Source organism: Labrus mixtus, chromosome 7 (genome assembly GCF_963584025.1).
Source record: "Labrus mixtus chromosome 7, fLabMix1.1, whole genome shotgun sequence".
NCBI classification, from domain to species: domain Eukaryota; kingdom Metazoa; phylum Chordata; class Actinopteri; order Labriformes; family Labridae; genus Labrus; species Labrus mixtus.
This window is the reverse complement of record NC_083618.1, coordinates 4,789,210-4,804,775: the sequence shown is the minus strand read 5'-3', so window position 1 is coordinate 4,804,775 and position 15,566 is coordinate 4,789,210. Positions and strand designations below refer to the sequence as shown.

Sequence of the window (15,566 nt, the reverse complement as noted above, 5' to 3'; positions counted from 1 at the left end):
TTAGTAAAAATGTAACCCTACCGTGAACATGTGGACATGGCATCATATTAATGGAAGTTGCCAAGTGTCTACATGGGATTCTTTTTTAGGTGAAATGCTGCAAAATCAGTATTCAGTTATCTTTAAAGTAGTTTGTGTGACTCGACCCCATATACAGTATCTGTGTGAGTGTTCCAAAGAAATGCTGTCCTGCTTTACTCCTCCTGAAGCTGATCTTGCAAAACCATTTCATAAGGTGCTAGTTCTCGTGAATAAATTCAATCATTTCTGTTGAAGCACGAGACGGTAAAGAAAGTCCCAGAGTGAGTAAAAGTGTCCTTTTGTTTGCTTTCTAGGACCAAGCTTTGCGAATGAGTGATTGATGCCAACTTCGCTTCTTCAGGTAAACGGCAATACACACACAAAGGAAGTATTAACTTAAAAAAAAAAAGAACATGTGGGATTAGGAGGATTGATGATTCATATAGATATGTTGGATTATGTGACCCCTTAAATCTTTAATCTCTGCATCTTGATGATATAAAATCTTTGACTTTTTTGATTGATTCTAATGAGATTTAAGTTTTTTTTAAGTTTTTTTAAGTTTTTTTTTTTTTAAACTAATACCCTCCTGTCACTGCTGTGTGCTTCCTCCATGTAGGGCAGAATGGGTGTGTATCCCCTGCTCCTGCTGATCGGTCTAGCCCTCGGGGCATCAGGCCAGGATGATGTCCCCATCACAAGTATGAACCAAGTCTTCAATTAAAGACACTTACTTATTCTCTTTCTTAAATTAAAACAGTCAACTTGTAAAATTGCTTAAAACTTTGCTTTTTTTTTCTCTCTCCAGGTCCTCCTAACGTTACTGTGATTCCTACAGACCCCCCTGTGGCACCATCCCTCAACTTCACTCTCGCACCCACACAAGCCACCACCGGCCCACCCACAACTCTCGGCCCATCAGTCATCCCAGTGACCACAATGGTAGCAACAGCAGCAGCAGCAGCAGCAGCAACAACAACCACCACTACAAGCCCCTTTGTTGAGGAGGATGTTGAACCTGCAGGTCCCAATGCCACTGGACGGCTGTTACCAGCTGTCCCCCCCCCACCTCAGGCACCGACCGATGCCTTTCAGGAACCACCGAGCTCCCAGACCCCCTCTCCTTTCAACCCAGCAGAAGGAGACAACAGGACCACGGCCCTCCCTCCAGTCACCCCAACTCCAGATAATTATAGTGATGAGGATATATTAACTGAGGAGACAGAGACCACCACAGAACCTCGGATGGAGTTCCCCTCCGACACCAGCCCACATGGTGAGTGTTTGTGTGAGAATACCTAATCTCTATTTACTTCTTCGTGAGGTTATTCAGGCTAAAACCACCTTTCTTCAGTCGGACAGAAACAAATCATACAAGAGACAATGACTCCAGGTACACCACCAGCAGTACACTCAAAAGATCAGAATCCCATTGAGCAAGATGAGACGTTGTGTTGTGATTTGAGTGACTCATTGTATCTTAAATGGAAAAACACCCGCTTACTATTGTGTGAGTAATGTTATAACACTTTCTGCTAGAACATAAAACCCACACTGAATGTGAGAAATTACTTTTCAAAATGTATTCAGAGAAGTGTGTTTAAACGTTACGGCACTGGTCAGACCCTGTGTCTGTATCTCTTTTCACACCAACGTTCCGCAGCCAAGCTTAACACGCCCCACTGTCACCACGTCTTTTGACACTTTAACAATGAACTGTACCATGGTGAAACATTAGTGTGTGATTTCACACAGGGTAACAGAAGAGGCCCAACCTGTAAACAAACAGCACACCCGTCCCATATATACACACACACACACACACACACACACACACACACACACACACACACACACACACACACACACACACACACACACACACAGAGTGCTGTTCTGTCTGCAGTGTGGTTTTGAAGTTTCGCCCCTTTCCCCAACGGTTACTATCTGGGATGCCGGCTAAGTGACATTGCATTGTAACAGTAGTGTCTTGAACAACCAATTTCTGCTAAGTATGTCAATGCGGGTTCTTCGGACTTTGATATAATTGGATTATATGACTTGCTGCTAAACATGAGACAACGATGATACTGATAACAATATAAAACTTTATGTCCCAATCCGTTAGGAATAATAACAACTGCTAAAGTTACATACTCCAGTAAACTGGCAATCGGGCCATGCTGTGGACTTGGGAGAGACGCCATTCTCCATGTTGAAACATATGGTGCTATTAAATCAAACTTTAAGTTACATATTACTGATAAATATACAGCACTGAGGGAATCCTAACCCAAAAACAAGCTGAGCACCTAACAAAGAAGCTTAGCTAACATTAGCATAATGTTAGCTAATAGATGATAGATGTAAGGCTGATATAAATAGTTTTTGTGGTGGGAGTCCAAGGAACCAGTACTCTGAACAAGACAAGGGAGCGCACAATCTCCAAGGAAGATATATGGTTAGTAACTTGAAAAATGACAGATAGTTACATGCAGTGATATGATGTGAATGCAGAGTACTCTTAAAAGTACACAGGCCTCTCGGAACCTGGCTGCTAGATGACTCCAAAGGAGAAGGGACTGAGAACAGATGGCCCTACCTCCTTTAATACATTTAGACACTGTAGGTACCTTGAGCAGGCCCGCATTCTGGGAGCATAATGTTCTCGAGGGTTATACGGCACTATTAGCTCTTTAAGAAAAGATGTGCCTGGCCATTTAAGGAAGAATACGCAACTTTTTGATCCAGCAGATGTCGCCCTTGAGCACCAACATGAAACCAAAACAACTTGCGCTGCATTGTTGTGTTAGCATGCTAATGCTAGCACTCTTTATTATGCTCGTATCTTCACACTGCATGTAAATTTACCTGAAATGAGCGTGATCTAGAAACACAGTTAAGCAGTGAGTACAGTATGTTATTCTTCTTTTCTCTAGTCCCTCAATTAAACAACTTTTATACGCAAGGGGAGGAGCCAGCCGGCCCGTTCTGTCCATGTAAACACGCTTTAGATATGGCTCGGAAACCTTGGAAAACATCACAGACAGTGGGACTCGTGTGTCACACCCATTGTAGACAGTCATGACTCACAGAGTTATTTTCAGAGGATATACTTGAGTTCTGCTGCATTGAAGTGTGAAAAATCACATATTCCTCCTTTAAGAGCTTTTAGGTTAGAAAAGGGATTTTAAGTTCTATTCTACATAATGTAGAGGAGACAATACATGAGTAATGTGGGCCCCAGTTCTAGTCTGTCCATGAGCTGCAGCATTTTGGACCAGCTGAAGAGTCTTTAGAGACTTACTAGGGGAGCCTTATAAAAGAGAATTACAATAATCCGACCTGGAGGTAACAAATGCATGAACTAGTTGCTCTGCATTGTTTTGCGACAGGTAATATCTGATTTTAGAAATATTCCAAAGGTGAAAATAGGCTGTCCTTGTTTTATTGGGAGTTGAATCACATTTCTTCATCAAATAGAACTCCCAGATTCCTAACAGTGGTGCCGTATACCAGCCTGATGCCATCTAGTACAGTTATAACATTTGAAAAAGTCTCTCTCATGTGTTTAGGGCTGAGCAGACTGTAGTCCGAGTTGAGTAGTAACATTTGAGGTGATCCAGGTTCTTATAACCTTCATGTGTGCTTCTAGTTTAAGTGATTTGATAAATGAAAGCTACAAAAAATAGCAATTAGGATGCAAGGAACTTTGTATGATTTAACTGCGGTTCTCCTCTTTCAGACTGATAGAGAAATAATACCACTTGTGTCTTTTAAGTGTATATTCAATATGCAACAAAAGGCCTCATCATTCAGATCCCCTCTGACCCCACTATAACTAACCCTCCACCCCCAGTATTTGGCTTGCATGATGACGCCCCTGTCTCCAATAGTGGACATTTTGGGCAGTGTGGGAGTCATAATGATAAACAAGAATTTGTCCAACAAATGACATCTGCTGCCCAAAACATAAAAAAAACACTTGATGAGACACAATGGAAAAACAGCTACTGGCATCGTTGCACGACACGTTATTTACAGATTGTCTGTCAACAGGGCGAGTATTGGCCGTGGAACGGCTGCATCCTGGAGGGAATAGAGAAGCACCGGTCTTTTCAAACACCAAACTGCTGTTTGTGTTTTTACCAATACTTTCTTCACCTATAATAAAAGAAATGGTGTAAAATGTGTCATGGAGGAACATTGTATGTTGTTGTTGTTGTTGTTTACTTTTTCCATCTGATAATTGATCTGATTTATTTGTTCTTTTGTGCTGCATTAAATATAAGACTAGACATTGGCAGCTAAAATACATATATAGCTGCTCTGTAGGCTATTGTTTGGTAGAATAGGAAACAAGTCAAGGCTGATATAAAATCTCATTGGATTGGTGAATTGTGAATTCCCTAACATCTGACGCCACCTTTTAGTCTGTAACGTTATTAACAACTGCAGTGGTTCTCTTTTGCTCTCATTTGATTTTGTTCTTTGGTAAAATTGTGGAAAGAATAGAAATAGCCTGATTAACTTTCTGTATCTGTTCAGTACATTGTTTCATACTTCAAAAGTTGTTTGACACAGTTGTATACATATCAGCTGCTAGAGGCTTCCCCTCGCGCCCACTTTAAAGGTCATTTGGCGATCATTTTAATGTTTGCTTATCTGTTTCTCCTGGATGATGTTTGCAATCCTCACAGACTCTAAATACATTGTGTTTGCATGCAGACCTGTATTTAAGATTTGGTAAATGGTAAGTGAGCTTGTATTTGTCATCAGTTAATCCAAGACACGTTAGAAGTTGACAAAGAGAACCAGTATGTGACAGGAAAGCAAAGCTCCGTGACTCCTGCATGTCATTACCATCACACTCTGGTGATGGACTGTAGAACCACTTTAAGAGTATCAGGGTGTTTTTGAGGTGTTCCATTTGGATGTGGGTTATTCATGAAGGCTGCAAAAACAGCAGCAAACGGATAGAAAGAGCAAGTAAGTATTCTGGTCAAGAGTTGACCTTTAATATTTTAGATCGTCGAACACTCCTCTGCTCTTAGACTCCATTGTAGCAGTGCTGGAAATAGCAGCTGCGTTTGACCTGTCATCCAAGCAGACGCTACCCAAAGTGATGAGGGTGGATTTCTATGGATCTTTGTAATGCATGTATGCCTATATTCAGGCTTCCTGCTAAAACTGGAGAAAACCTTGGAATTCGAAGTTATTTACTCAAAAAGATCTATTTCTTAGTTTTGTGTTTGTAGACTGGCCACATCCTTCTCTTTGAAACATGACTCCCCCCACCCTTGTCTTTGCTATTAATTATTCATATTGCATGATTATAGAGAAATGCACATATCACTATCAGATGTCACTAATTGATTTTGAAGGATGTTTTTTTTTTTGCTATAGACTATAAAAAACTGCATTCAATCATCCTGCATCAGATGCAGCAAAAGTTTTGGTTCAAAAACTCTTCAAGAATCGATTTGAGAACGTGATGGGAAGCCGTACAAGTTCAGAGAACTGTTTAACCTTCCTAGTCATAATAGATGTGCCTGCTCTACTATATAGCATGTCCATTATATAACAATCACTTTGGGTTGGCAGGCGTTATGTAATTGCTCTATTGTCTCTCCCTTCTGGCCGTCTGCGAGCCGTGTGTTAAAGGCTGCGAGCGCTTCTAGATGGCATCAGATCCTTCAAGGCTGGGTTCAGCTCCACATGATACCCACAGCCTGTTGTGCTCCTGCTCCCTCCATTCAATGTACACTTTGTCTAAGGAGGAATGCCAGAATAAAGTCCTGGGAAACTGTTAGTGAAAATACAAACATACAAGTGGGCAGTGTTCCAAACTACTTCTTCCAGAAAGTGCATGTGAAGCATGGAGTCAAATGATGCGTCCTGTGCTGCACATTATGTCAGCGATGTTAAGAGCTTTCTTGAATTCCGAGTCGAACCCGTGTAACAGCTGATTTTGTCATTCTATTGTCACGCCGACCATACGGTTTTCTAGAAAAAACTTCTTCTTTTGTTGTGGCCGAATGTGTCTTATTGACCAGTTATCAGCACACAATTGGTGGCCAGTTTTTTTTTTTTGTACACCACCCTCCTGTTGTTCATGAAAATCTCATGTCTTTTGTGTTAGCCGTGCCAGTGAAAGGTCACCAGGAAGACTATAGGATCGCATGTAACCAGTAACTCAGGTGCATGGTGGGAACATGTTCAAATTGGTCAGCCATTGTAGTCTCCACGAGGCATCATGAACAATAGATTACTTGGTCCATGTAATATCTTATCTGTAATGTTAAGCCTTTTTCCAGTAGCATCACAGTAGGCTCACGTGCTTTCTACTTCATAACACGGAGAGAGCATTTCACATTTACACTCTTAATAATTCAGATAGAACTCACATCAAGCATCCTTAAAGTTTCTGGTTTTTGGATGCCATCTTCTTTTCTTTGCCGCCGCCTCAGATTTACAGAAGCCGAGGGTCGACACGCTCGGTTAAACTGTGATTTATCTGCTCCCGCCAAAGGAAGGCCTGTTGCAGCTCTCCATATTTATTAGTGTTTTACATTAACATGGATAACCATTTTTGCAGAGGAAAGATGCAAGCTGGTGTTGAAAGAGGCAGAGGTCACTTTACGACCTTGGCTTATATTTTGAACCCACATTCTGGCATGTTAACAGGCTAAAAATCTTGTTTTTATACAAAAAAACAGAAGTATATGAACATTTACAGACACACGATATCTAGGAAGGCTTTACCTGAAGTTATGTTAGCTTGTGTTATAATTAAAGCTCACTATTTACTGTCTTGTTCTATACCAATAGAAAGTATTTGATTTGATTTAGATTCATAGTTGTGGTTATTTACTGGACTACTTGTGTGCATACAGTAGTAACTGCCTTTAAGTTGTTTTTTTATATATCAATCACTTTTAACATATAACACCCAAAGCTTGTATGAAGCCATCTCATTTGAGAAGAATTTGGTCATGGCAATGGTCATTTGCATCCATTTCAAACCAAGCCTAACACATCTGAATTTTGGAGACACGTTTTTTTAATGAAACGAATTTAAGGTACAAGACATTAATTCTGCCTCTCCTCTACGTCTCCGTAGACAACAACCCGTCTGATGACATGGCGATCATAGCTGTCATGGTGGCCCTGTCCTCCTTGCTGGTCATCATCTTCATCATCATTATCCTCTACATGCTCAGGTGGGTGAAGTGTAGTTGATGTTACACACGACACACTGGCTGGAGAGACCTGAGGTGAAGGCCTAAGGTGCTCCAGTTACCATGGCGACAACTGATTGGCATTCAGCTGTGAGGCTAAAGTGTGTGGTTTTTTGTGTGTGTGTAGCCATGTATTGATAATGCTCTTTGATCTGTGTTTGATTGACAGGTTTAAAAAGTACAAGCAGGCAGGGAGCCATTCAAACTCCTTCCGGCTGACCAACGGGAGATCAGATGATACAGGTAAACACCCACACTTGCACTGGCCTGTGTGAGCTTGTGTGTTTTGAATGTGCTTTGTATGAGTCCACAAATCTGGCTGCACACTCACTGAGCACTCCATTGTTTGTTATGTGTGGTATCAGCAAATTTGTACAGGCGGCTTGACCAAACTTGTAACTTTGGGTAGCTTATGATAAGACTTGATTGATCCACCTCCGCTGACCGATAACATTTCACTGGTTGACTGTTGCCAGAAGGCTTTTGTTCACTGTGATTACCTAACCTGCAGAGCTGCATTTCGCTCCCTCATATGTCACACAGCGTTGAATGACATCGCCCTCTGGTGGCCAACTTTAGAGAAGTCTCCAAATCATGAAGTCAGACTAACTTGATTTATTAAATGACATGAAACTCTCCTTTTCTTGACCCCTTATCCCATGTCTTTATCTCCACCTGTCTCACCCCTCCTGTTCCTTCCCTCTTTTCCTCAACCCTCCCTTCCTACTTGCCGGCGCAGAACTCCAGAGCGTCCCGCTATTGGCCCGTTCGCCCAGCACAAACAGGAAGTACCCGCCTCTTCCTGTCGACAAGCTGGAGGAAGAAATGAACCGCCGCATGGCCGATGACAACAAGCTCTTCAGGGAGGAGTTTAATGTACGGCACACTCAAGCACACAACTTCTGACAACAGACGGAGTCTGATTTTCACCTTTAACACATATCGCTGAAACCTAAATAAGTCGGCTCCAAAAAGGATGTATTACAGTTGATAGGGGGTTGATTGGGAACTCATTCAAGGAAATAGAAATTATGATTGGATGCAAAAATATGACCGCATGCTTGTTTTGTTGAGGAATACAATGGTTGAAAGTAGGTTAACAGTTGGTATGTTGCTGATCTTTTGTGCATTTTTGTCACAAGGCTGACTCATCAACTTTCAACGGTTGAAAAATTAAAAGTGGTGAGAGTGCAGATAAACTAGTTAGCAGGCATAGAAGGCCGGCAGTCAAAAAGTAATGGAGTAACAGATGAAATGATTAGCTGAAGTTTAAGGACAAACCGCTTACACATTTAACTTAAGTAACTGATGAAAGGCCAAAAGTTTACCACAGGTGGTTGAATACAAACCGCTCCAAATACATTTTGTTTGTTCACTATCAAACACTGCACAGATAAAGGGGCTTTCTCAAACCTCTCCCTACACACTCACACTCCGACATTTACCCTTCGTTTAGATGGGGGGGTATTAATCGAGCAGCAAGCTTTGGGACAAACTCCCCTCGCTCGCACAGATACTTCATATAACCATGATTTTATGTCACTCAAAGAATAAATTGTACATATAAAAAAAACATTAAGCAGACTCATTCAAATCATCCAGCAATATGTGAAAAAAACTACATCTGTTGTAGCATTTCCTTATTTTCTTTTTTCTGTTCACCTTTTTCATTTCAATCTGATGTGTATTAGACAGTCCCTGTAAACATAGAGCACATCACAGTCAAATAGACATGCATACTATTAAATAAGAATCATTCATTAGATCCTGATCATATTGTAAAGTTTTTATTTTTACATCTTTACAATAATTCTATTTTAACCTTTATTTAAAGACGTTTTATGTACAGAAGAACAACATAAGGTTTTCAGTAAAAGCCGACATCGGTGTTGACTATTTATGTGAGGGTTTAACAACCCCCTCTCACTCCACACTCAGAGGTCGTAGACGGCACTCCATGTGGCCAACCCTCCGTGCGAGCAAACCAACGGAGTGGAAATGTGTAAGGAGAGGGTGAAGGGAGTGGTTTGAGAAAGGCCCAAAGAATTGAAACAAACAGGAAGTTGTGTGTGAGGTCACACGCTGATGTCTCAATCTGATACATATCTGCTCTCACTGTTATTTAAATGTGCCTTGTTTTTTTTTTTCCTTTCTGTGTTCAGTCGCTGCCAGTCTGCCCCATCCAGGCATCATGTGACGCTGCCTCCAAGGAGGAGAATAAAGAAAAGAACAGATATGTCAACATCCTGCCATGTGAGCAACTACATAACCCCAGCACTGTGACACAAACTGTCACTAACAAAGCAGCATTCACAGTTACTGACTTCTTATCTGCCATCTCAAGCTTTAAGAAACATTTATCAATACAATCAGAGTGTAAATCAGACAGCTGGAACTCAAAGAGAGTCTACAAAGATTTACTGATTTGTACTTTGGTGGTCATGAGGAAACCTCTTAACGGGCCATGTGTAATTAGAATGACTCTCTTGATGTACTCTTCTCTTTAATTCATTTATTTGTTTCTCTCTCTGTGTCCTGCTTCCTCTCTCAGATGATCACTCCAGGGTGCATCTCTCATCTCTGGAAGGAGTTCCCGACTCTGACTTCATCAACGCCTCCTTTATTAATGTTCGTACAAGTGCAGCGTTTTTTTCCGACCCAAAAAAGCTTCTTCTGTATATTGCATCAACTTTTAATACGTCTTTTTTTTTTTTTTTGCAGGGTTACCAAGAGAAGAACAAATTCATTGCAGCTCAAGGTAAGGATTTTTCCTGGCGCAGAAAAAGAGTTGATTACAATTTGATTTCTTGTCCTCCAAGTTTCTGTATCTGTAACCTCTGTCTCTCAGGGCCGAAGGAGGAAACGGTAAACGACTACTGGCGGATGATATGGGAGCAAAACACAGCAACCATTGTCATGGTGACCAATCTGAAGGAGAGGAAAGAGGTAGGAGAGCTGGAGGGATGATGCTGTGTGTGTTTGTAGACTTTGTTTACACAATCATACAATAGCTTCAAAGGAAACAGATGTTTTTATGTATAGAATAAACCGACATAAGTGAGGTGAATGGTTGGCTGGTTGACTCTCTAAAAGAACATGGGGGCAGACTTCACGTTTGAATGCAGTGTTTTTTATTATTTCCATAGCTCCTTTAGAATTTTTTTCTTTTAACAGTAAAGTTTCTTGAAGGGTGCACTTATTACGCCTACATGTCGACCCCTTTGTGAAGGCCAGGGCAGGCAAGATTAGTCATCAAATCATGACTTCAGTATTTCACAACATCATTCATTAATCGTCATTCTGTCATAGATGCAATATTCTAAGATTTTAATATTACCCAATTTCTGTTTCTGCTATTTTCTCACAAATGAAACGCATGTAGGATTCATTTCCTTTGTGTACACATCTTTATGTGTGTGCTGAATGTTCCATCACTCTCTGTGTTTTAGTGTAAGTGTGCCCAGTACTGGCCGGACCAGGGCTGTTGGACATACGGGAACATCCGCGTGTCTGTAGAGGACACGATGGTTCTAGTGGACTACACCATCCGCAAGTTTTGCATTCAACAGGTAAGATCTCATCAGTGAGGGTATCACTATAATTATTTTATTCAGAGTTAACTTTTCTCTTGAGCGCACTCACACTAGCAAAGTTGTCCTGTACCGTGCTTAAGCAAACTTTGGTAATGTGTAAAATCAAAACAAAGGGTAACATTTGTTGTGCTGTGGATTAGTGTTTGACCTTGTTTGTTCACTTCTCAGGTTGGAGACGTGTCTGGGAAGAAGCCTCAGAGACTCGTCACTCAGTTCCACTTCACCAGCTGGCCAGACTTCGGGGTGCCCTTCACACCGATCGGGATGCTCAAGTTCCTCAAGAAGGTCAAGAATTACAACCCTCAGTATGCCGGGCCAATCGTGGTCCACTGTAGGTAAGAGCATCAAAGCTATAACTCTCTGTTTTGCATCGTTAGTGTCTGGTTCCTTGACTGCCAGCTGCACATGACTCACAACATGTCTTTGTTTTCAGTGCAGGCGTGGGGAGGACAGGAACGTTCATCGTGATCGACGCCATGTTGGACATGATGATGTCTGAGAGGAAGGTGGACGTGTTTGGCTTCGTCACCAGGATCAGAGCCCAGCGCTGTCAAATGGTTCAGACTGATGTAGGCGCAGTGCTGACACACTCTGACACTAAATACCACTTTCTGTTCATCAGGGATGTGATTGGTCCCCATTTAACCAGAATTATGGATTTTCCAACTTGAAATGTAGAACCACAAGAATGAAATGATCAATAACAAGGTTTTTTCATCCATATAAGATCTCAGTGGATTGATGCACCAGCAGACAATCTATACTGGCTGTTTAGTGTAGCGCCAGTATGCTCTGCTGGGGGTCAGAGAGAGAAATGTGCGTTATGATTGAGTTCTGATGTCACATGTCAAATCTGGACCTTAAATGCTGGTTGCTGTTCTCTTTTTTTTTTTTGAGTTTTGCTACATCATTGATATCAAGCCTCCCTACACAAAGCCCATGTGTTTTTAAAAGAATGATGACTGAAACTTTTAAAAAATGTAGTCATGTTGTTTTGGCGACTTTTCCAAACAACCCCCTTCTCTCTGTCCCACAGATGCAGTACGTGTTCATTTTCCAGGCGTTGTTAGAGCACTACCTGTACGGAGACACAGAGCTGGAGGTGACCTCTCTGGAGTCCCACCTGGCAAAACTCTACGCCCCCTCCCCTGGAGCTGGCTGCAGCGGTCTGGAGGCTGAATTCAAGGTCTGTTTTAATGTGTTGTCTTCTTCCAAAGAGGCACCATCTCTGCTTCTGAACAGTGTCGCTCCACTAAACATGAAAACAATCAATCGAGCCCGCAATTTTTTGAAGTTGTGTTCTTCAAAATTTATAGAAGCTGACATCGATCAAGATTCAGAATGACAAGATGAGAACAGGCAACCTGCCCGCCAACATGAAGAAGAACAGAGTCCTACAGATCATTCCATGTGAGTCCACTGCAAAGAAGTACAAATCGAATATCCTAAATGTTACGCCTCTGAAGAGATATTTCTCACCAGGCATTCTTCACGTAGTGTCGTCATTTGTTTTTATGCTTTGATATATTGATGATATACCTTTTGAAGATATATTTCTTAACATACAGGTTTTAAGATTTACATGTAGCCTTTTACAAACATGGAGACTCTTATCTTTTTCAAAAAATAAGAGCATTTTCCAACATGTTGAAGAGCAGAGTTTGTAAATGAGATAAATGTCCTCTTCTTTTGTTTATCTGTTCTGGTTTCAAGATGCATTTCCTAAGAAGATAACCCTAATAATACACAAAAACACTACTACATTTTGACACATTCCCTCTGTGCTGACTACATCATTTTTTATTTCAAGCTTTTATTATCACTAGTTTCGAGGTATCTCTACGTTCAATGCCACTAGAACTAGAAGTGTTTTTAAAATTGTCTTGAGAAGGGACATTTTCCTGTGCTTTCTGTTCAAAGGTAATTGTGGTTTTTGTTTAAGTAATAAAATCCCTTTTGAATTGATCTTTTCTTCATAGAGTTGTTAGCATAGGGTTATTGTATTGTTGTTTGTGCCTACACACAGTAAATCTATAAACCATGTAATGTAACTCCTTAAAGTTCGAGGTGAATGTTTCTCTCTTCCCCTCACAGATGAGTTCAACAGAGTGATCATTCCAGTCAAACGAGGAGAGGAGAACACCGACTACGTCAATGCCTCATTCATTGATGTGAGTGTAAAAGCCCTGCGATAAGAGTGGATCATTTCATTAATGCGAGCGATCGATCGAGCCCTCTTTACTCCCTCCTGCTGTTTATTTTTATATCCTTTATTCATCCGTCTTGTCGTCTCCTCCCTCTGGTCGCAGGGTTACCGTCAAAAAGACTCGTACATGGCAAGTCAGGGCCCCCTGCAGCACACCATTGAGGACTTCTGGAGGATGATCTGGGAGTGGAGGAGCTGCTCCATCGTCATGCTCACCGAGCTGGAGGAGAGAGGCCAGGTGTGTGTCTGTGTAGAGAAACAAACACGACTGTTAGATGCCGGGTCAATAACTGGCTGAAATAGAATATTGACATGTGAAGGTGATGCCTCTGTGATGCTGGTTTAACAGTTTAATAATCAGAGAAGAAAAGCTCTAGCTGAAGTGTTAGATGGCTTAAGGTTTTTTGGATTCCCTTTAAAAAAAAAAAAATCCAAATCTGAGTCAACAAGCGTGGTTGTTTTACCTTCTCCAATATGGAATCCTTCAGGAAAAGTGCGCTCAGTATTGGCCCAGTGATGGAGTGGTGGTCCACGGGGACATCGCCATCGAGATAAAAAGGGAGGAGGAGAGTGAGAGCTACACGGTGCGGGACCTCCTGGTCACCAACAACAGGGTAAGAAATGAATCTATGAAGGAGGTAGAGAGATAAATACAAACATATATTTATCAGCTCCCAATCGTTGTTAATATTACCCACAAGGCTTCTCCTCATGTCTTCTGTTTGCCCTCCTTCATCTTCCTAGGAGAACAAGGCTCGAGCGGTGCGCCTGTTCCATTTCCACGGCTGGCCAGAGGTGGGTATCCCCACTGATGGTAAAGGAATGATCAACATAATTGCTGCTGTGCAGAAACAGCAGCAGCAGTCTGGCAACCACCCCATCACAGTGCACTGCAGGTAAGACACACACACACACACACACACACACACACACACACACACACACACACACACACACACACACACACACAAAACTCCTCACTCAGTATGTTGCTCTTTTATCCTCTACAGCAACAGAATCAATCCACTTGATATTATAAAAAACATATAGTCATAGTCTTGAAGAGGGAAATGCGTCTGGCTTTCATGTGTGCTTTTGTGTCTGGGAATTTGTTACAGCTATTAAATCACAGGAAAAAACAGCTCAGAAGAATTGTTCTCTTCTTCCTTAAGACATTCAAACTGCTCCCAGAAATGTTGTTTTGCTCCTTCTCTTAACATGTGCTCTCACAGCAAAGCCTTTCTTGTAGTATGTGACATTGAGGTTCAAATATTGCCCTGTGTGTGTGTGTGTGTGTGTGCAGTGCTGGTGCTGGCCGGACAGGGACTTTCTGTGCGTTGAGTACAGTCCTGGAGAGGGTGAAAGCAGAGGGCATCCTGGATGTCTTCCAGACAGTCAAGAGCCTCAGACTGCAGAGACCACACATGGTGCAGACACTGGTGAGGGGCCGAGGAACTTTGATCAGAACTAGCTTTTAAATATTCAGTTGTCTATAGAGCTTCAAACTGTAGGTTTTTGGGGTTTTTTTGCAGGATTTTGTAGTTCTAAATGTAGAAATACACTCACTGTTGTGATGTGACATGAGAGTGTACATACCATACTTACACACCATGATTACACACCATACTGTGTAATCATCCTACCAGCTTCCTCTAAGGCTCACTAATTGATTAAAGTGTAGAATCAATTCTTTGCTGTGTAAAAGTGGGCTGTATGTTATAATGGTCCAAGTCTTAGTGCAAAAGTGTAACTGATGACCCCCCTTAGAGTTGGTGGATTTGTTACGTTATAAGAGTGAGGCTAGCTGTTTCTCCCTTTCCAGTCTAAATGCTGAGGTGAGTTATCTACTGTAGCTGTTAACTAACATCAAACTGTTTAGTAGAGCCCGACCAATTAATCGGCCAGCCGATAATATCGGCCGATATTAGCATATCCAGGGACTGTCGGTATCAGCTCATTTTATCACAGACATGAGCAGCTATACTTGATGTATTCACCAGTCAAATAGCATTATATTTGAATATAATTGTATTACACTAGCAGTTCTCTTTCACCAGCAGAGGGCGCTATATGGCTTACAACAAGCATCATCACTCTCCAGAGTGTCAAGCAGTGATGCACGTACATGCGCAGTTATTTTCCAGTTTAGTGACCATCCTGTCTCCAATATAAATCTTTTCCACAAGTGTCCAATAACTGAATTTGAGAGATCAAAACAATAATGTGTGTATCTATATCTATCTCTACAGATCGAACATAGATTTAAGAAAGATATCGGCCGATATAGCTATATCAGATTTTTTCCCTCCCTAGTATAGGTATCGACTCAAAAAAATCTCATATTGGTCGACTCTACTGTTGAGACGTGAGGGTGTTATCCATCTTCCTGTTCAAATGTGGCAGGACAGAAAAAACAGTTTTTTGAAAGTATTCCTTACATAAATGAGTTTTATTTTGTAGGAAATGTTATCAAAGACTAAATACATTAGATTTGGTGGGTTTGAG

The 15,566-nt window shown here is 41.4% G+C and overlaps 1 protein-coding gene across 2 annotated transcripts in view; it reads left to right on the top strand.

Moving 5' to 3' along the window:
* ptpra (protein tyrosine phosphatase receptor type A) overlaps window positions 1-15,566 on the top strand; it is a 29,270-nt gene that overhangs the window by 9,768 nt on the left and 3,936 nt on the right. Inside the window, exons 2-21 of one of the 2 annotated variants that reach the window (XM_061042296.1) lie at window positions 336-382; window positions 641-722; window positions 860-1,297; window positions 7,145-7,244; window positions 7,432-7,505; window positions 8,002-8,138; window positions 9,425-9,515; window positions 9,814-9,890; window positions 9,984-10,020; window positions 10,111-10,208; window positions 10,712-10,831; window positions 11,024-11,190; window positions 11,289-11,424; window positions 11,892-12,041; window positions 12,172-12,265; window positions 12,950-13,026; window positions 13,165-13,299; window positions 13,550-13,675; window positions 13,806-13,957; window positions 14,365-14,500. In XM_061042296.1, coding sequence (XP_060898279.1) covers window positions 362-382; window positions 641-722; window positions 860-1,297; window positions 7,145-7,244; window positions 7,432-7,505; window positions 8,002-8,138; window positions 9,425-9,515; window positions 9,814-9,890; window positions 9,984-10,020; window positions 10,111-10,208; window positions 10,712-10,831; window positions 11,024-11,190; window positions 11,289-11,424; window positions 11,892-12,041; window positions 12,172-12,265; window positions 12,950-13,026; window positions 13,165-13,299; window positions 13,550-13,675; window positions 13,806-13,957; window positions 14,365-14,500 — 2,448 coding nt within the window. In that variant the 5' untranslated portion in view covers window positions 336-361. Of the gene's footprint in view, window positions 1-335; window positions 383-640; window positions 723-829; window positions 1,298-7,144; window positions 7,245-7,431; window positions 7,506-8,001; window positions 8,139-9,424; window positions 9,516-9,813; window positions 9,891-9,983; window positions 10,021-10,110; window positions 10,209-10,711; window positions 10,832-11,023; window positions 11,191-11,288; window positions 11,425-11,891; window positions 12,042-12,171; window positions 12,266-12,949; window positions 13,027-13,164; window positions 13,300-13,549; window positions 13,676-13,805; window positions 13,958-14,364; window positions 14,501-15,566 lie in introns of both variants that reach the window. The other variant, XM_061042295.1, reaches the window with a different exon arrangement.